A 21655-nucleotide genomic window follows, 5' to 3' on the forward strand; every position below is an offset into this window, starting at 1 on the left:
TCAAAGTTGTCTGCCGCAGCTCCTTCAAGTATCATCAGCCCAGCATCACTTGCATACCAAAACCGAGTTCTCCGAATTTATGCTAAGCATATGCTTACGATGGGATAAAGGGGCAGGGGGAAGCCGGCAAAGGACGTGGGCCGTGTCCTGGTAATGACAAGGGCTCGCTCAAGATGGGGAGGGGCACGGACACGCAACCATCCGAAAAGGACAACAAGCTTTATTAATGTTTTATGTGCATTGTGTGCCGCATACTAAATAGCAGAGCTACGAAAGAAAGAAAAAACGCTGCCCCTTGTAGAAAGGCATCCTTGTAGAAAGCATTCCGCCATTGACAATGTCAATTGAAAAATCTCATCCTCGAATTGGCCCTGAAAACGGAGTCCTGTCCTGGGATGGGGGTCAGTCAATAAGCAGGCGAAGGCAAACTAATTAGTTCCACTGAGCAAACAAAATGGGCACCATTCAGCTCTAATAGCTGTAATTAGAGGGTAGAGCAAGGTAGCTGTGGCTAGGGGAAAACTGTTCCCATTTGCGAGCGAAAGTCTGGCTTAATCGTAACTTATTGATTTTTAAAATCAATTCTTTATAAAATAGTTTTGACTGTTCTGTGTGCGTATTTTCAATTTAGTTAAGAGCGATTTTAATGGGTACCTTCCGCGTATAAACGATAGCATTTCGAAGTGGTATCATTCGCGTGACATTTTCTCTTAATTTCCCAGAAACACCTGGCCAGAACAATGAAAATGCACTGCCGAAGGGAAAAAATTGGTGGCAGCGTGCCGGCGGGGGAGACCGCAAAGCATTTTTAATTAAACAGACGGTCGGAGGCGAGGAAGTAAGGAGCCAAGCAGCGTTTCTCTCGACCATAAAATAAATCCACGCCAAAAGTATGCAACAAAAGTTTGCAATTAAAATTCAAATAACATGCAAGGAGCGGCGTGCGAGGGGTGGGGAAAATGGGAGGTCCTGAGACCATGGAGCGCGTACCCAGAGCAAACAACTCAATGTGTTGAAAGGCGGCAGACAATTCTTAGAAAACCGCCAAAGCTCACTTCTTCCCCTACACCATCAACCACCCGAGACATATGTGCCATGAATCACCCACACACACACACACACACAGATACACGCGCGGGAAATGTAATAAAGCTTTGCTATGCGCTCGTCCTTTTTCATCCTGCTCCCGCTCCTCCCCCTACTCCACTTCCCCACCCCCTACGCGCAATATTCGCAGCCGCTTACGCAATTTCGTATCATGTTCGCCATGCGTTGTGCACTTTTGGAAAGGGGGGAAATGGGTGGAGATGTGGGAGGGAATTGGGGACTTGCCGCGTTGCAAACATCATCATATTCATTATTATGACAGTTGTTGTCACAATTAAAACAATAACAAAAACAAAAGTCGTAAGTTTACATGGTAATTAAATATTTTAATATGCCTGCGTGCTGTTGATGGAGGAGGAGGGGGGCACAACTCCCCGCCATTTAGCACTCAACGTGGCTCCCATTGGAGGCTTCGCAGTTTGGTTTTTTGGTTTTTGGTCTCGGTTTTGGTTTTGGTTGGAGCTTGGGTTTCTGTTCCCGTTTCTGTTTCTGTTTTGGCGAAATGAAGAGATCCTCGTGGCGGCGGTTAAAATTGCCAACAGCTTGCCAAGTAAGTCTGCAGAACTCAACAAATTGTTAGCCATTGTGTTTGAGTGTGTTTATCGGAGGCGGTACACTCGAACAAAGGACTAAGAGGCTTTGGTGTTTTTCGTGGAACGATGTAATTAATTATGGCACTGGAGCACTTGAACTCTCTGTTTTGGGTGAAATATACAAATGTACAGACAAAGAAACTTAATTAATACATTTAAATGGACGAACGTGATCGAAGTCACTTACAAAGGTGCTTAAAAGTATGTAACACTATATTTTGTTGCATGCAAGATTTTAAGCACTTGAGTTTTGTGTATATAGAGATATATTCGAAACTTAGCAGACTTGTGCACTCCAAATTCTTCGCTGTGTACTTTCAATTTTCTAATTGTGAAAGTTGTGCGTAGTCACATACACCCCACACCGCCCATGTCTGCAGATATCGTCAACCACTTGAACACTCATCATCCTTTAGCTTCAGATGTCGTCGTATGCGCGATTTCCGTGCTATTCCAACTGTTGCTCAACTTTCAGAGTGATGGGATTGCATGGGTGGCGGTGCTGTGGGTTGGTGGCTGAAAACGCTATGCATTTAATTACGACTTTATTTAAATATTTTCCGCGATATGTCGGGCTGTCAACATTTTCGCCTGCTGTTCGCCAGCCGCTTAAACTTAATTTCCTCGACTCCCTTTCATCGGCTGGGCATTAATTAATTCAATTGAGTGCTGCGTCTGTCATTTCCGCTGAGCTTCGTTCGCTTTCCACTTCCTTCGACTTCACCATCGCCATCGCCATCGTCTTCGGTTTGGGTTTAATCTGATTTGAGGAATGACGCACTTTGGCGGGATTATTCAATTTAAAAAAAAAAAGGGAGAAGAAAAACTTATGCGATATTGCTTATTTCGGTTAAATAAGACAATTCATTCAATTTGTGGCCACTAAATCAACCATAATAATAACCACAACAAATGGTCGGCCGCATACAGCTAAGCGAAATAAAGAAGGTCGATGGTGGGGTGGGGTGGGGAAAAACACCAACCAAGCCGCAAATTCAACGCCCAATTTGTGCCGCGCTGCTGCTTCCGTTGTCAATAACAATTTACGGGATAAGAAACAGGACGATGCGAAGGACAATAATCGAAAACAGCGGCAGTAGTAGCAGCAGCAGCCGGTCAGTAGAAAATATATTTCCCTCCTTCTATTTTTTTTGTCCCTTATTTTTTTTTTTTTTTTGTTCCTCTAATATTAATAATCCGGCATACGCAACGGACCGCAGGACCTTCGAGGACTCCAGGCCCAAAAGCGATCAGCCAGCCATCTCTGGTCGGGACCAACAAATGAGCTTGGACAGAAGGAAAAATGGAGGCGATGGTGATGGCGAGGCGGTGCTCCTAATATGTCACTGTTGGTGCCAATAACAATAATAAGCAGCAAAACAAAGCCTAAAAGCTGCCAGCCATAAATTCAGTTGGCAGAAAGGGGGCGGCAGTCTGGTTGGTTGGCTGGTAGGCGTGGCAGGATTCGCAGGCGTTGACAATGCCAGAATGGCTTGCAGGACATAAGGCAGGAGCAGAGCGGAGTTCCAAACACTGGGCCAATTTGTGCTGGAAAATTTATGAAAAGTTCAATTTATTGTGCATCATTATTTCGGGCCATAGTTGCTGGAGTTTGGAGCTGGGACGTTCGGTCTTCGAATATCCTGGAAAATATTTGGCAATGGTGACTATTAATTTGAAATCCATAACCCATAAAGGATGGGGGGCCATGCAGGGCATTTTATAAATTCCTTCCAAGACTCTTCGCTTACACATTTTCCTTTACCCTCGAGATCAATCACTTACTTATAGGGCAAACATCAAGTCAACAATTTGCCACTTACTCGCTTGCGTTGCCGAGCACTCTGGCGATATATTTTATATTTTATTTAAAAACTTTGTGCACTTTACTTGTGAATTACTCACACATGAATGAAATGTTGGCATATCAATTTTTATGCCACACGCATACGTATTATTTTAGCATTTACATACGAGTGAGTGTGCGTGGCGTCGCATGCGAGTTTTGTTTTTTGTTTTTTGTTTCTTGTGTTTTGTGTGTTAGGTAACATATGCCATAAATTGCCTGAAGTGCTCTACCGACTTTCTCGACTCCTTCATATTTTTGCTCGCAACCATTTTTCAAGTGGCGAACAAATGCCTTGGCATTATTGAAATTTCTTGTTATTTTTTTTTGCTGTTTGCTGTTTTCTGTTTTCAGTCTTCAGTCTTCGGTTTTCCGCCCTGTTTTGTTTTTACTTATGGTTGTTTATGCGGGCCAGACAATAACCCACTCTGCGGCGCATCAATTTTACATCAATCCATATCGAAATGTTCGCTATCTATATCACCCACATGTTTGGATATTCTTTTTCATAGTTGGTTGCTTATTCCCGGAGTTTCTGGGAAGCCAGTCGATTTGCATATTTTGGCATTTCTTCTCTGTTTGCTCTCGATTCTTTCACAACATTAGCAAACGCATCTCGACTTTCGCTCCAAAGTGCAGATGAAAAGTAACATTTTCGCAATTTATGGCGCTGTTTTTTCTTATAAATTTCTTATGTTCCAGTGTCATTTTTGGGTAATTTGGATCATTTTTCAGAAGCTGGCATTTGCAGTACGTAGAATTTGAGTATTTCACATGGCATTGCTTCATTTTCTTGCGCTTTTGCTTTTACTTTTTTAACAAGTGATGAAATTTTTGCATACAATATCTAATTCTGTTTAAATTATTTAATTAAATGAATTCCATTTTTAAGCTTCAATTGTTGTTTTATATGCCATTCCCCTTTTTATAGCTACTTTTGCTAATTCCTTGAGAGGATTGATGTACATGCCTAATTTTTTTTATATTTTGCGAAACGAATTCGCTGGCAACAAATTAATTAGTTAAGCTTTGTTGTCATATTGTAGCTTCATTAATTAAAACCCCGGCAACGCCAGAACCCAAACCCAAATGCCAAACCGAAAACCTTGATCCCCAGATTTGCTCTAGGCATAGATAATGAATAATGAAAGCATGAAAGTCATCATTTGGGATGAGGCTACTGGCAAGGCACCATGGATAACTTTTTGCCCATTCTGCTGAGGGATTGCGGATCAAGCGAGCGTTTTGTCAAGAAGTTAAGTTGTGCATTTTCCTGGCCAATAAGGAAATTATTTTGCATGACTCGGCGCATCGAGAAAGTGAAAGTAATTACAGGTGAAAGCAGCACTATCATCGCCACCACCGCCAATAGAGAGTCATCTCATGGCTCAGAATGTGCGTAGAGATTCATTTACCTGAACAGGAGATCCCATGCGGGATACTCGATGATGCAAATTGATGACTTTTGATTGCTGTACGTGATTTGTGAGTTTGCACATAACTAGAAACGTGGTTTTTGTTATATTAGTAAGTGAGCATTAGAGTTCTGGCGGTGAATCGCTGGGAAATGTTGTTTTATAACTTAATCAGTCAGTATAGCTTGAATCATGAGAATAGCAAACCAATTAAAATCCATTCAGTCAGCATATATCAAATTACAAATCAAATTCACTAACTTATGTAATTAAGAGCTTGAGATTTTAACACGTATCATACACTAAGTAGTAGTATGTGCAACTGCCGCTAGGTGGCGTTGGTGTGCCATCACGAAAATAGTATCTTTCTATCTTTCATATCTAAATCTCAACTTGCAAGTATCTGGTAGTCAAGGAATTCTACTGTGGCATCTTCTCCTGAATACAACTGCCAACATACAAATTATAATGTTCCCCTCGCACATTTGTATATGCTTAAAGTTTTAATTGTGGTGTTGTGTTTTGACGAGAAAGATTGGTTGGCAAAACAATATATCCTTATCCGCAATTCCCCAAAGACTGCAGACAGTGAGTTATTGATTTACTGATTGAGTTGAGCACTTTTTCCGGGGCGTATGAGTGTTGTCCCTGTAGTTTCCTTTATCGGCAACTCTTGCCGCTCTCACCTGGTTGCTCTTTCACTTGCCGGTGTTGCTGCTCCTGGCACACCATCGTTGTCCAGGCTTACTGCGGCATTCCACGACGCCCTTGTCGTCAAAGTTGCTTCTGCTCCTCCCATGTGGTTAGATAACCAGCCTGGTGGTGCAGGGGGAGGAGGTGGAAGAGTCCTCGGTGAAGGTGGAAACGGAGGCGTGAGCAACTCGGTTACAATGCGCGCACATGACCCCTTTTGCTTGACCTCACTTATCTTACTTAGTGGTTTAGTGCCCGTGCCCGGTACTCATGGTCTGTTTTAGTCTGGCTGTTGGTCAAAGACAAAAGCCGTGGTGCCCATTGACGCCCCCGCATCCCAGAGCACTTTTTGATATTTATGTCGCCAGCTGTTGGCATTAGTGGACGACTGGCTTTTAAGGCGAGCAAATGTTGGTTGCTCGTATATATATACATACATATATATATATGATTGTGTTGTTTTGTGGCTGCACAGCCCACACTTGGCTGTTGTTGTTGTTGTTGTTGTTATTGCTGTTAACGCATTAGGCTTCGGGTCACAAAAGCTTAGGCTTTCTGGAAGAGTTTTTGCGGCTGGCCAATATCCATTCCGCCCCTCCCCCCCATCTGCCTTTTCCGGCCAAACTGATGTGTGTGCAGGCAATAAACTTGTCGCTTGTTATTATCGTCTTAATCGTCTCCGACTCGATCTTTTTTGGGGCATTAATGTATATATATTCTTTTTTGTTTCTTTTATGTACTACTCCCGCCCTCGGTGTAATTGCCTGTCTTTGCAACAGTTGGGCAGGGCATGAAAATTGATGAAACCTTCGGTAAGAACTCCGGGAACTTGGTTCCTAACCTCTGGTTGTCCGTCCTGCAGTACTGGTTCCGCTCCATGAATTTACATAAGCCCCTAGACAAGAGGACATTTATCAAATTCCGTCAGTACCTGAATATTTTCGTGGCAATGCTCTTTCCAAAATTCGCTACGTGTTAAGTTTGCTTGACCTTAGAGGAAACCCAAAGCGTATCCTAGATAATTCCAGTTTGGTTCTTCTACCCCTAATCCTGAGTTGAAAGTAGCTTACTCAAGAACTTGGCCCTTATTGGAATGGCTTCATGCACAAGAAGAGTATTTGAACTTCCTTCTGTTCTGTTGCTGGGCGTATGTTTACTTTTTTAAATAATGCGTTTAGGGCCACGTGACAAAGTTCTGAAGCATAAATGCCTATGAAGTCCCCTCCCCATTATTTTCCTCCATAATCTCGACGCGTCGCGACATTTGCTGCATAATAATAAACAAAAAGCCCAGGACTCCAGACGACGGGTGGCAGAAGGAAAAAGTCAGCGACAGGCAGCGATTTGAGAAACAATAAAACAAGGACTTGTCGAGAATGGAGAGCGCGGAGTCGTCGGCTGGGTCCTTCCATCCTGGTGGAGCTTTTCGTTTGGCCACCGATGAAACAATGGCCCGAATAGGCAATGCATACTTTACGGCTATATGACTGTGTAGGCTTAGCGACAAAACATTTATGCTTTGTTGGATTTTGTAAAGGAAACTCGGGACCTGACGGGATTGTCTCCGTCTGTCTGGTAGTTTCGCCAAGTTCACCGGGGGTGGGAGTTGGGTGGTTGGGGCCACATATTAATTCTCAGCTCAAAGGTTAAGGTGAGATGAAGATGGAGATACAGAAGTTTCGCTGGATTGGGAACCAGCATGGTATTAGGTTTATAAATGGGAAACTTGGATGGGAAAACGTTCAGAAGATTGAGCTGAATGTTAAATGCACTAGTTGGGCTCCGACGTTAGCTTATCTGGAGGAAACAATTTTTCTTACTGAAAATGGAAATTTACATTACATCTCTTTGATTAAAAAGAAAAGATAGGGATTGTTTTTTTCTTCAGCAGACTTGTCGCTTAATCAATCAAATGGCAAATGTACCTAGATTCTCGTAGTTGGTCCATTTTATATAAGTATTATAAGTGAAATTGAAATAACTTGAACTATGCGAAAAGTAGTGCGAAAAGTGGAATTGAAACATAATGAGGAGCCTTTTGCAAGTTTTAAATTTCAGTCTCGTATTTAGATCCTGCAGCAGGACGTGGATGCATCTTAATGAAATACATGGAATTCGTTTTAGTTGCTCAACTTGACACCGGCTTACCGGGCGTTACTCGACGAACTTTCGCCAAGTGGCAACTGGCAACTGGCAACGAGGAGTGTTTGCCAGGAGTAATTTCAGCTATTTATCAAGGTATGACAATGCGGATTTCGCAGGCATTTAAAATGCTAGCAAATCTCAAACTTCAGATTTGGCCACGTTTAGAGCTGCCTTAAAAGGCGAAGCCTAGAGGCAAAGTGTAGCCTGGCTACCTAGGGCTTACTTTGCATTGTTTTCCTTAAGAGTCGACTTAAGTGCGGCTGGCTGGGTGTGTCTGTGTGTGTGTTGTGCGCCCATTTGGCTGTCAGCCATTTTGCGGCCGATGTTGCCTACTTACGACCGTTGCCGACCAAATGCGTGTGTTGAACGAAGGAGAAAGGAGCAAGGGGCGAGGGGCGAGGGGCGAGAAGCGGCAAGTAACATCAAGTGGCAAGTGGTAGACAAGTTTTTTGGACTGGCCATCTGGCCGGCGGCTCTTTTGGCAGCTTATAAATAACGCAAATTAAACAAAACAGCAAAAATGGAAGAGAAACTTTGTGGCTGGCTGGCAGGAAACTTTTTCGTCCATCATGATCAACATCAATACACGGATGTATGTGTGCGTCTGCTCTAGAACGAATGTGTATATACTCAATATAATTTCTGTCAAAAGTTGAAACTAATGAAAGCCAAAAGCCATGCTAATAATAATAAAACTTTGTCCTGCACTCCTCTCGGCAAACTTTTTGCATTGTCCCTGTCCTGTCGCTCTCACCTCCAAAAATACAGAATACTGAGACTGAAACTGAAACATTCGGTTGACATTTAGGCTTTAGTTCGGTTTTGTGTTTGCTCTGCCGCAGCAGATACTCCATCCTATCCCGTATGCATTAATACGTTTCATAAATATTATGACAAGCTCAATAAAATATCAAAGCATGCTCACTGGGGCGTCAACGTGAAGAGAAAGTAAAGCGTAGAGTATACTAATGGAAGTTTAGGTGCTCTATGCGGTATGTTATATTAAATACATTTTAATCAATATGAGTGTAACAAAATAAATATAATAAATAAGTTGTGCTCAGAGAATAATCGATACATTCCTATAAAAGCCTGGTTACCTTTATCAATTAGTACATTAGTTTAACCTCTATTAATTTTGATAATTTTTTCCTTTTTAATATCTTCTTTGGTTAGCTGATATGCCCGTGTTTCTAGTCCTTCTGAAATCTCCTTCAATTTGGGAATCTCCTTGGGCTTTAGTGATTTTGGTTTTTCTCCTGGCAATTTGGCAAGTGCCAGGACAGTTTATGAAATTGCCAGGTTGTCTGCAGGACATGCCCTCTTTCCTGTCGTCATCATTGTCCTGGGCTTGTTCCTTCTGCCTTTTGTTATCGCCCGGTCGCTAGCAATCATAAATTGCTAAGGCCTACTCGCCGAGGATCCTGCAGGATTCGTTGGCAAGCACCAAAAGATGAGGGAGAGTGACATCTAGACCAGACCAGACCAATCCAAACCAAACCAAGCCGAACCACGTGTGCTGCGTCTCATAAAGTTTGCGGCATTTTAAGCTGCCCCAGCTTACTGGGTAATCCCGCAAAGAAATAATGAGAGTTGCCATGTGGCTAAAACGTCTTCGGCCGGCTTTCCTTTTTAAAAAACACACACAGATGGATTGTAGCCAAAAAACAACAAATCCCCATTTAATAGAGTAGTAGGCGTGAGGTGGGCATTGGGAAATTCCGCCATTAAATATGCTGTGGTCTATGGAATCCTCCTCAGCTTTACCCAGCGACTGGAATAGTTTTCTCTCTGAAGCTGTAGCAAAACCGCAGGACAGTCATGTTAACTTTGCCATGTCCTATATTGCCAAGGACTCTTCGCTCCACCACACCCTTCCCCTTCCCGACCCTCCTCGCACGTGTTGACAATTTTTTGGCCACAACTTTACATTAGGCTAGAAGCAGAAACTAATTATATTAAAATGTCATGGAAAACTGTCCGTACGTATATGTACATACGTATATATTTAAATTTTTTTGCTGCTGCTGGCCCGAGGCGTTTGGCATTGGTCGAAAATGTTAGCAGGGATTTTGAGTTTGCCCAACGAGTCGGTTAGTTTATACAGTTTATACAGTTTAATGCATACACAAACGTGTGAGTTTGCCAAGTCACTTTTGGCACACGAACTGTGAGAAATGGCTACGAGTTATGGCCCAAAAGTTGCTGGCGAAACTTCGCTAAGCCTTTTAATGGATATTTAAATGAAGAGTTAATTGGGCCAGGGCCGGGCTATATTGAAAACCCAATCAACACACAGTCGATAACTAACTTGCAGCCGAAACGGTTGGTATTTCCTCTAATTGACAATCCATAAATATTTGATGTTGCATCAAACTAGTTGATGGTAAATGGCCCGACTTGTTTTTGCCGATAAATTCCTTGAATATTTGTGTTTGAGGTAGCACTGACAGTTGACAGCTGCTCTATGTATCTTTTTTCAATTAGGGGTTGTTCTTGGAATGGAATGTTCTGTTCAGCCAAAACAATAATCATCTTAAAACCGTGCCCTTAATCTATATACTTCTCTACCTTTGCGAGAAAGACAGTTTTGGGTTCTGTTTCGGTACACTGACAAAACTTGAAATAAAAATCTAGTCCTAAAGAAGTTGCAACACATTTGTCATCTTGATATAAACATTTTCATTATCTAAATAGTTTCATATAGCAATCGAATTATATCAAAACATTCTTTTTATTTTAAATGTTTTGTTGTTTCTTAATTTTATTTGGATTTTCATCGTAAATAAATGCGAGTGTTTCAGGGAAAGTCACACGCTTTTAATTTTGATTAATGGCATCAATGTCGACATTTTGGCCCGCATCATTTATATGCTTGACTGACCGAACAGTAGGCCTTTCTAAAACTTTATCCCGAAAGTTTTCTATTTCGCTGCTATCGATTCCATGATGAATTGCCTCGTGCGATTCGCTTGACACTTTGTCCAATCCCGGCCAGAGTTTTCCGGCTGCCGTGCGGAAGGAAAACGTAACCCTTGTGCAATTTAATTAAACATTTTCCACTGCATACTTTCCGATGGAGTTGGTCATAATCGCTGACTGCCTTTCTCAACTGGCGTAAAGTTTATTTTTATTACTCTTTCAAGTAACATTAAAATTTAGTTGCATACGCAACAGCTCAGGGGTCGACGGCTGGGGGGGGGGGGGGGAGTGCTATAAAAATCCTCCAGTGTAAAACTATGCTGCGCTTTTATAAGTATTTTATTTGTAGCATCCCAACGGAGGAGGAGGAGGAGCTGGAACAGGAGGAGCAGAAGGAGCAGGACGAGTTTCGAGGCAGTCTCTGTTCCTTAGACTCAGCAGATTTAGCAATGCTTTGCCAAAGTTGCCGCATTAAAAATACAACACGAGCATCGAGTGCACACACACAGAGAGTGTTGCAACTTGGTCATGGCGGCGAGGTTGGGGATAGGATTTGTTTGGTCCTGCAAAAGGGGAGGGAGGGAAAGTGCCCCGGGGTGGCAAAGCAAAGGAGTGGGAAATGCAATGAATCGTTAAATTTAGCATCGTATTTCAATGCAATTCAGCTGAACGAAACGGAACGAAACGAAAACGCTTCTGATGCTGACAGGTGAATTGCAGCTGTCAGTCAGTGGAAACGACCCGTTCGGCTCATCTTGCCGCTTGGAAAGGCATCTTTTCCTGGTTCCTGTTATTTTCATCCCCCTCCTTTTCCTGGCTGCCTGCTTGCCAAATGATTTGTCGCCAACATATATGTGTACCTATATATATACACACTCTATACATATCGGCGGTCTTATAGAGCCGGCAAGCAGCTTAGCAGCTCATCCTTCCTCTGCCGAGCATCTTATGACTATTTGCAGTGGAAGCGTTTCCATTACAAGCCAAAACCTGAGTCTCCATCCAACTCCCCCTTTAGCCCCATAAAATGGTACCCACTCGCACTTTGCACTTATTAAAAAGTCGTATATTTGATGGGCGGGGGGGCTGGTTAACTCGGAAATTCTGGCTTTGGGGCATAAATTGCCAGAATGTAGCCGGAGGCCTAACTTTCAAGTTTTCCCTAACTAGGCCTGGGGCCATAAAACCCAGCTGCATACTTTACGATTCCATTCAGCATATGCTTATTTTACACACACACACACACAGACACATCTACATACATATACATATGTATATACTACACACATGGCCCGGCTAAAGTAGCGATTGAGGCAAATTCCCCCTTTTTCCGTGAATGCCACACGGGGTCAATTTTTATGAGCATTTTGGCATATTGGAAAATGGGGCCAAAAGTTATGGGTGTAATTTAAAGGGGCACCACAAGAAGAGGAAGAGAGCTAATGCAGTTGTTGCTTTAAGGATAACGTACATTAAAGATGAAAAATTTTATAATATAAGTATGGTAATATGAATATATAAACATTCAACTAATCAAAATCCCAATGTTCTCTGAGCAAACCTAATTTCATTGTACAAATAGCTGATTCAGCTTGTTAATTTCGGCTTCAACTTCAAATGCTTGAGTGAAAATCCAAAATAAATACAATTGGTTAAACAGTTGTGTACTTTAATAAATTAATATAAATTAGTTTAAGCTAGATACCTAGTCTAATATTTGCCTTTCATTGCAATTGTTTCACACATCCATTTGTGCTCCTCTTGACCTATTATCATATCTATGTATATCTTGATTTGCACTTTAACCCATTCCCGCTGGTCTGACCCCTCCTATTCAGTTCTTTTCTACACTACGCCCCTGATTGGGCGACAAGCTTATAGAATATTTTTTCATAAAATCAATTCGAATTTTCTATTTTATGTGGTGTTCTTTTCTAACCTTCTTTTTTATTTTTCGTACGGGCCATAGTAAAAATGTTAGTATTAATTTCCATATAAATTGCTTGAATGCGCGTATTGGTATTTGTGCCCCTCTGTCTGGGTGTGTGTGTGAGTATCTGTGTTTGAGTGTAGGGTTTAGTGTGGGGGTGTGTATCTATAACTGCACATTTCAAACTCTCAAATCAATTTGCACATATCAACAACGAAATTGTTTGCTCAATGCGGACTGCGTTGCCAGTGCTTCCCATTTTTTTTTCTTTCGCTTTCCCATTTTTTTTTCGCTTTTCCAGCCGAACGTGCGAAATGAAAAATCAGCAAAAAGTTGCACGCAAGCACAACTTGGCTGCAGTTCAGTTTCCTTGATTTTCCACCAAGCCACCCACTTTTATGGCCCGCGGCTGTGTATCTATGTAATCTACAAATTTCATTTGCTATGCCTTTAATCTTTGTAACAGGAAATGGAGCCGCCAAATAGCACGGGCATAATTAAATTTATTTAAATTTTATCTCTGTATTTTCGCCTAAAACCAAACACAAACGACGAGCAGTGTTGGCAATCCGGCAAAATAAACAAAAATCCCTGTTTTATGGCCTTAATGATACGCTTTTTATGAGTCGGCACGGAAGTGTCTTGAACGTCGGCCGTCGGTTCGTCTGTCTGTCTGTCTGTGTTTTTTTTTTGCTCTGCCTTCAGCCATTGCCCTGCCATCAAATTGTTTAAGCAAATATAAAACTTTAGAAATGCGAGGAAAATATATATATATTTACTGAAGAATTCGCATTTGCCTGCGGAAAAGCGAAGAGCTCATTACAACCGCAAAAACCAATATGCTTATTGCTGATTCGCCGGCAGCTCAGTCGTGGCCATAAAAAGTGCTAACGTAAGCGTAAAATGCTTTCAAGTGCTTCGCAAATCCAGCAAATCCAGCAAACCAAACCGCGATGGCAAATCATCTTGGGATTGGGGTGAAAATCGTGTCATTGCATCCCATTCCCCTAGCTCAAATTTTTATAATGAGCAAAAGCAACAATTGTTTCTTGCCAATTTTCTGCCCGCTTACTTTTTGCTTTTAATTTTCAGTAGATAATTTATATGAAATTGATTTAAATATTCGGCGAATTTTTCATTATAAATTGCAATTACTTTTTGCCACCCACCCACGCCTTAACTTATTGCCCTGGCATCGTGATCAGAAAACTTCTGCGACCAAAGTTGAGGCCAGAAACTTTGGTAAATGATACAGACTGACTGTGGCGCAGCAACAGCAAATTTGGCCCATTATTATGGCCAGGCTAACCACAAAAAAGCGGTGGCCACAGGAATCTTTGCCCCTTGGAAAACTTTAAATTATTTAGAATACTCTTCGCTTGTACAGAGCACAATGTACCAGAGTTGTGTCTAATTTGTTATTTCTCTAAGACCAGTACTTCAATGTATCAGAGTTGCAAGTGAGGGGATTAGTTGCTATTCCTAGCGAATAAGTTTATAGTATTCTAGTGCTAATGTTTCATATACCTTTTAAATATGTTATAAATAAGGTAGCCTTAAGTACTTAAATGGAAACTTAGTTATTGTAAACTATGTCTTGCAAGTTGCAGTATCTATGTAGATACCATATAACTTATAACTTATAACATAAATAATACAATAATTCGCGTAATTCGAATTCGCAAATCGGTCGTCGTTATCGCGCGCGATTCAAAACGCCATTACTAACCGGTCTGATGCCCATTACAGATGCAAATTATTCGGATATACCATATATTCAGTATCTCACACGTAAGTCGGGCTGCGGCCTCAGGTTCACTAAGGTGCACTAACAATTTAAGCGGCGCGTTTTATATTTAATTTCAATCAAAGTCTGATGCAAAAAGTGAATTAAAATCAGAATCATAAATCGAATTGATATGTTGGGTAAACTACTTTTCGTTCCGCGTCGAAACGAAACGAAAGGAGCGTGCGTTTGGCCGCCGACATGATGTGGGCTACATATTGCAGCATGCAACATTCGCATGACAATATTTTTGCTGGTTGTTTAACGTTTCGTGATTTTTGCCAGATTTTTAATGCCACACATCTGTTTTCCCACCCTGCCGCCGCCTGGCTTCCCTATTCCCGCAATCTGCTATCCTGCGCAATCCTGCCGTCCTGTCGTCCTGTCGTCCTGTCGTCCTGGCATCCTGGCATCCTTTTTGCCGCACTCACACATCTGCGCGGCACGTACTCCGTTGAGGGTGTGTGTGAGCAAACAACACGCGACGTTGTATTGACAGCATATTGTGACAAATATGTAAAAAGAATATATGAAAACACCCGCTGCCAGCAGCCCGGCAGAAAGCGAGCTATTCGAAATAATGGAAATGCATTCGAGTTATTCAGCACAGCAGCTTTAAAGCGGCTGATGCCTACTTAATGCTCTTAGCCCACACACAAAATAAATGAAACTAATGGCCAAACGTGTACTCCTTGGACGTATTTGTATGTTTTTGGCATAGAAAAACTGATAGAAAAAAAGAAAACGCTGCTCACGGGCTTACCACCAACCCAGGATGTGTGGCACCGAAAACTGCGTTCGCATTGCGAAATTTCTAAGCCCGAAATAATAAGTGCTTCCCGAGCCTTTTAAGCCCAGTTAGTAACCCACATTGCCATGTTCTTTTACGACCCTCCACAGATCCGCCGGAGATCATCAGGAAGCCGCAGAATCAGGGAGTCCGAGTGGGCGGCGTTGCTAGCTTCTATTGTGCGGCCCGCGGTGATCCGCCTCCATCGATAGTGTGGCGCAAAAATGGCAAAAAAGTTTCGGGTAAGTTTCCCCAGCCCCAATCCTCCACTGCCTCCCCCTCTTAACGGTGCCCCGTGGTTTCCATCGTTTTGCAGGAACCCAGTCGCGTTACACGGTGCTGGAGCAGCCCGGCGGGATTTCCATACTCCGGATTGAGCCCGTGCGGGCGGGACGCGATGATGCACCATACGAGTGTGTGGCGGAGAACGGGGTGGGCGATGCCGTTTCCGCAGATGCAACTTTAACCATATATGAAGGTAAGTGCCGTGCCGTCATCGACATCACCGTTTGCACTTATTTATGGCCTTCGAGTGCAGCCTCCTAATTGAACCACACTCCACGGGAGATGCACTGCGCGAAATGCGGTAGCTGCAATCAAGTCACATATGTGATGTTGTTTAAACTGTAGCAAAGTGAAACTTTAAGCTTTAAGCATGTGGTATTGCCATGCAATCATCCCAACTACTCCTTTACCAATTAAAATTTGAAGAAATGTGTGCTCGAAATGAAAGCTTGATTTTTTAAGTGTGTTAAGAGCAAAGTTGGCATTACCCATCTAACTGAATCCCCTTTATTTTCCGGTCTGCGTAGAAAGAGTCGTGATCGAGCGACACAGAAAGTTTCGCCTGGGATGCGTCGCAATGTAAACTACGTTCATACATTGATTTTGAATTAAAACTGGGCAAAGAAGTTGGCGTAAATGGTAAACTTTTCGGGAAGCTCAAACTACCAGGCCCCCAAGGGTGGCGGTGGAAAGTTATTTGCCAGCTTGTTTGTGTGGCTTAAATTACTTGCCAAAATTTACTTTTGCTTATTTACAACTGTGCAAAGGATAAAGTTTTCGCTCTCTAAGCCTAATCAAGTCTGGGCAGAGGGCGGATGGGCTTGGATAGCCAGGCAATTGAACTAATTTGCTTAAACTGAGAGCAGTCCAAGTATTTATACATCCGCCAACCACCCACTTGTTTTTTTTTTTATTTTGTATTTATTTCGGTCCCAAATTATAAACAGCAAAAGTTCAATAACAAAAATTGTTCTCCCTAATGGGAAGTGGGCAGTGGGCTCGGGAAAGGCAGAAGTTATAACTTTTAATGAGATTAAAGAAGCAAATTATTTGGTAAATCAACTCCAATACAAAATACATATTGATCGATGGTCTCTGGTTGGCCGGGTTCATTTGAAGCGAAAGTCAAACTCTTGCTAGCTGAATTAATTAGGAGCGTTTTTGGGTTATAACATAATTAAGCCCTTCAATGTCTTTAAATTGATTGAAGTTTGTTTTGGGAAGAGCGGGAGGATTAAATGTGGGCTTTTTAATGTGAAATATTGATTGGAAATGATAAGTACATACTAAAATATTTATAAATATTTATTTATCTATTTATATTGAGATCATTTTCTTCTCGAAATAAAGAAGTTTTCTTCTCATAAGAATGATGGATGTCACTAAGTTCGCTGAGCACAACCCATCTGGGTTCTTTTCGTTCTCAATTCTTCCGGCTGCGATGCTTAAAATACTAAACTTAAATACAACACTGACTAACTTACATATTTGACATTTATTTATCGAGATCCTGTTGTGCTAACGAGGCTAGAAGGCAACATTACCTTGGCCTGCCTTTTTGGTCTTGTGCAGAACTTTTACCTTCACTCGCATGGTTGGTTGTTAGTCCTCGCTAAACTACACTAATTACATACCCCCATATGTGGCATATTGGCCGCGGTGCACTCCACTCGCTTTTGAGTCTATCAGCGGGCTCTGCAAGCTGCCACAAATCAAATGCACACCAATTACGTGGCGCCAAAGTGCACAGAGAGCATAATCAACTCGCATAATTAACAACTAAAAATGCAAACTAGCCGCATAAAAAGACCAAGTGAGCACATAGAGACATTGTGGAAATGGCGAAGCGAAGGGGCCACAGATATGGGGGCCAAAACCGAAACAGGCCCACCGGAGTGTATCAACAAAAATATGCTCCCTCATCCAGTAGTTTTTTTCTGTTCATTTTTTTTTTTGCCTGGTTCACCTGGCCTCTGTGCAATTTTCACACATTTTGCGGTTCCCTTTGGCGGCCTCATAAACAACCAACAAACAACTGGCTAAATCCCGAAACAACAACATCAATAAACAAGCTAAAATGGCTGGCAGACAGTAGTAAATTATAAGTTGGAGCTGCAGCTCGTGGACTCGGGGATAGGATAGAAGTAGAAGTAGTGCACATTACTCATACGCCGCGTACATAAATTTTCCACCTTCCAGCCTTCGGGTACGTAATTATTTTCCGTTTACAAAATGTCTGCCAAACACCTGGAAGTCATCAGTGCAGAATGGGGGTGTGCTGCGATTATGGTTGAAAATATGGTGAATAATAAATAGATTTTTACCCCACAAGCCGCCCAGAAAGAAACTGCGGAGAATTGCATGAAATATGAAATAGTTGTACTTGCAACTTAAAACCAAAATTTATTACCCCTTCCTACCTGCCGCCCTTTCTTCCTTCCACGAAAGGTGCCCCCCGAAAAGCAGCAGTTTGTTGCCATGGCACATAATTAAAATGTGGCTCTTGTCAAGAGCAAAACATTCATCCAGAGACTCAGAGCTAAAAACACGACCACACCATTCAGCATTCAGCATTCAGCATTCGCCATCCGGCAGTCAGATAACAAAGTCACACAGCCATGAGCAGCACCTTGGCCGAGGGGAAAGAAGTCCTGGCTTAATAGCAAAATAATAATGCAGCCGGCGAATGGAAGACAGCATTATAATAAACACACAGCACAGGAGTAGCAGTAGCAGAAAAAAGCAGAAAAACTTATCGCTCGCTATAAATTTAGTCAAAGCGTGCGGAGAACAGAAGCAATCAGGCAACAAATTGTAAACACTAAATTTCAGCAGCCAGCGAACAAAGGGGCGGCGAGTTGGCCAAAAGACCGGGCCACATTAGCACTAAATCGCAACGACTAACGCAGTCAGTTGGCTAAGCGTTTCGGGCATAAATATGCGTGCAAATAGAAGAAGGATGCCAGGAGTCACGCCTCCGGTGGGAAGATTTATCCGCCAGCTAGCGCAAAACTAATCTTTCCTTCGATATTTGCATAAAAAACAAACATGTCAAAAGATATGTGCACATACATACATACGATATATGTATATGTATGGCAGTGGCAATCCGCTACCCATGCTTTTGTTTAACTTTTAGTCCTTTCTACCTTTTTCTTTTTGGGGGGGGGGGGGGTGCATAAAGCTGCAAAGGCAAAAAGGGGGGATTTACTATGCCGCCCCCTTTTTTTTTGGCAAGATATTGCTCGACAGATGAGGAGACAGAGTCACGTTACTTGCAGGTGTTGCAAGTGTTGCAGGTGTTGCAGGTGCAATCTATCCAAAAAAAACCCGACCCTCGTGGGTGTGGCGGCTAGTCGGCTTTTGTGGCAAGGAGCTGCAAGAAGAGTTGCACACACAGATGCACAAGCACAAACACACCCACACACGGATCGCTGTGGCAAGTGTTTTTGATCTCGCGCTGCTTTAGCCTGTTGAGAATTTTGATTAAAAATGCTTTCACGTGAAACTCAAACGTGCCCCATCGCTGCTCCTCTGCATATGTGGGCGCTTTATTGGCATTTGGGTGGCGTTTATTTTTCCACGCTTTTCCCCCGCTTTTCTCTCTCTGTGTCTGTGTGTGTGTGTGTGTGGAAATTTTTACATTGAGATTTATCACGCAAAAAATATAACAAAAAAAATATAGTGTACTATATAAGTGTGGCAGCGCGCAAAGGTAGAAAAAGTTATGTGGACAAAAAGTGAAAAGTATAAACTTGCCACATGGCTTGGCAACTTTTTACATGCGGAAATTAATTGCCAGTGTCTGGATGCTGGTGTTTTATTATCTATTGCAATTAAGTAGATGATGTTTTCAATTCCTGAGTTTGAGGATTAACAAAATAGAGTAACTACTAAAGTGATTACTAAAAGTTTTGATCAAACTACCTGGATTTTCTTTATGCATAAGTTTGTTCTAAAATTTTCTTTAATATTTAATAAAAATGCTCACCTTTTTTTTTTACTTTTTCCGTTTTTTTTTGTACTTTATTAATCTGTGCAACATTTAATTATTCGCCCCACCAAAGCCAAAGCCTCACCCATTTGGTTTGCTGGTGTTGTCTAGACGCCAAAGGAGCTAATGAAAGCCGCTCGCCTTCCTGCAAATTGCAATAAAATCATCTGAAAGGCAATCTACTTTGCCGCAGAGCAGAAAGCAGCAAACCCAAAACAATTTGCTTTTAAATTTGCCTGCCAAAAAACATTCTAGCACCTCAAACGGCTAACAATATTCCCTTTTTCCCCTCGCTCTTCGGGAAAATCCCTGGGCAAAAACAATATGCCGTCCGTCGTGGGGGCGCAAATAAATTTCATTAATTGCCAGCCGAAAAGGAGACTGCGATGGCATCGTTCTAGAATTTCGCAGTTTCTGGGGGCGGGAGCATTCATTAATCTCACTTTATAGTAATAAGCGGCTTTGCTGGTTACGGTTTGATTTTGGCCAAGCTTGGTCCTGTTTTTGTTTTTTTTTTTTTTGTTAGGTTTTACTCCTCCATTTTTTTTCCTCCTTCTTTGCTGAAAGGGGCAGTCCGAACTGTGGCCCATTAGTTGGGCTTGATTAAAACGCTGGACTGAAGCGAGCCGGGAAAAGCCAACCAGGCTGCACTTGTTGCAAAGTCAAATGGCATGTCCTGGGCTTTGGGGAAAACTTCATCCTTGGCTTTAGCCCGCTGTGCGCTCACATAGACAAACATTGACAATACACTGGGTGCATTTAACTGGCCAGCGGCATTGGCCACATCCTTGGCCACCAGGACTCCGCGTCCCTCGCTACTCCTTCGTCCCCCGGCTCTCGATGCTGAGCACCGTTTGCGGTTCGCCTAAAAAGTCGTATTAATAATGAAAATTCCACAGTAGCGAAAAGTTTAAATGGGCGAAATTTGCTGCGGAGAAGGGAGCCGGCTATTTTGGCCCTGCAGCAATGCAGCTGTGGCGCCAAGCTGTGCCAGGAATAAGGATCCAGCATCCTGGATCCTGGACTGTCTGGATACTGGCCTGCGCCTGCCTGGCTGCCTACAATGAAGTGTGTGTGCTGCAAAGTTATTGGGCTTATGGCTGTTTATATTTAATGTATGACAAAAGTGCTGAACTTAAAGCAAAAACTGCATCAAGACCGACTGCAAAAAGTGCCCACAATAGCCCGTTAGTCAATGTGCATTATTCAAAAGTTGTAGCAGTTAGTTAAACTTCGCTCACTTCTGCCAATATAAAATTCAAACTTCGATAACTTTGCTAGTTCGATTAAAATGTATAAAAGCGCATTATATTATATTGCATCGATGGCCAGCTGAGCCTGCATTTAATTTAAGATACACGCACACACACGTATATTTTAAACTGAAATAGCTCATTATATCGTAAAATGACTCGTTAAATGTAAATGCTGTCACCACATCTTCATAAATTGTATTTCATTATAGTCATAATACGTCTTGGCCATAACGTGCGCAACTAAACACACATTTCGCTGCCTTTCAAGTGTGTAGACCAATTAAATGTTCATTTCAGCTAATATGATTTGTGCTGCCGAAAAGCCATAAAGTGCCGCTCCAAATTGCGAAAATATATCAAAAACTGGCCAACACATATGTATGTATATGTATGTGCATATGTATCCTGCGATTGCCGCCGCGTTGCGTGCAACCGAGCTGCACACGTAAATACCAAAAGTCGCCGTCTTGAGTTGCAACTTGGCAACTGCTTGGTTTGTTGCCTTTGCAATGGAGTGCAGCAGAAAATTTTCTTCAAGCCATTTTGTGGGTTTGATGGAAGAGAGTCACAATTGTTGGTTGTGAAATGAAGGAAGCCCCCCGTCGGCGAAGATTTTAATCAAACGACTCGAAGTCGAAAGGCTTAGAAAGAAACGAAAACTGTATTTGGAGATTAGCCAACTTAGTTTGAATTATACATGAAATCGACGTGGGGAATATATTTTATAATATATAAATCGGATTTCCGCTTCCTGAGGCTGCCTTCGACTTTTTCGCCTCCACAACCCCACAGATATATATACACATTTTATTATGCCGGAAAATGCATTTGAAATTCATCAGTCGAAATTGGTAGCAGACCTACTTACGTAGATGCTCCACACATGACAGTCC

The 21655-nt window shown here is 42.2% G+C and overlaps 2 protein-coding genes and 1 long non-coding RNA gene across 9 annotated transcripts in view; 2 read left to right on the top strand and 1 right to left on the bottom strand.

Annotated features, from left to right (window-relative positions):
• The window catches only part of Lar (Leukocyte-antigen-related-like), a 145447-nt gene that overhangs the window by 42308 nt on the left and 81484 nt on the right, over positions 1–21655 (top strand). For 4 of the 7 annotated variants that reach the window (NM_001273667.1, NM_001273666.1, NM_001273665.1 and 1 more), the window contains 2 exons: positions 15338–15469; positions 15544–15705. In NM_001273667.1, the coding sequence (NP_001260596.1) occupies positions 15338–15469; positions 15544–15705 (294 nt within the window). Of the gene's footprint in view, positions 1–14400; positions 14447–15337; positions 15470–15543; positions 15706–21655 lie in introns of all 7 variants that reach the window. The other 3 variants (NM_165313.4, NM_001259165.1, NM_001273668.1) reach the window with 2 other exon arrangements.
• CG46244 (uncharacterized protein) overlaps positions 1–21655 on the top strand; it is a 124993-nt gene that overhangs the window by 22362 nt on the left and 80976 nt on the right. Inside the window, exons 3-4 of the mRNA NM_001316402.1 lie at positions 15338–15469; positions 15544–15705. The gene's annotated coding sequence lies outside the window, so the exon portion shown is untranslated. The remainder of the gene's footprint in view (positions 1–15337; positions 15470–15543; positions 15706–21655) is intronic.
• On the bottom strand, positions 13400–13671 carry lncRNA:CR44979 (long non-coding RNA:CR44979). Its single transcript, NR_124387.1, has one exon. It is a non-coding gene; the product is annotated as a long non-coding RNA:CR44979 (long non-coding RNA).

This window comes from Drosophila melanogaster, chromosome 2L (assembly GCF_000001215.4).
Source record: "Drosophila melanogaster chromosome 2L".
In the NCBI taxonomy this organism is placed as follows: Eukaryota; Metazoa; Arthropoda; class Insecta; order Diptera; family Drosophilidae; genus Drosophila; species Drosophila melanogaster.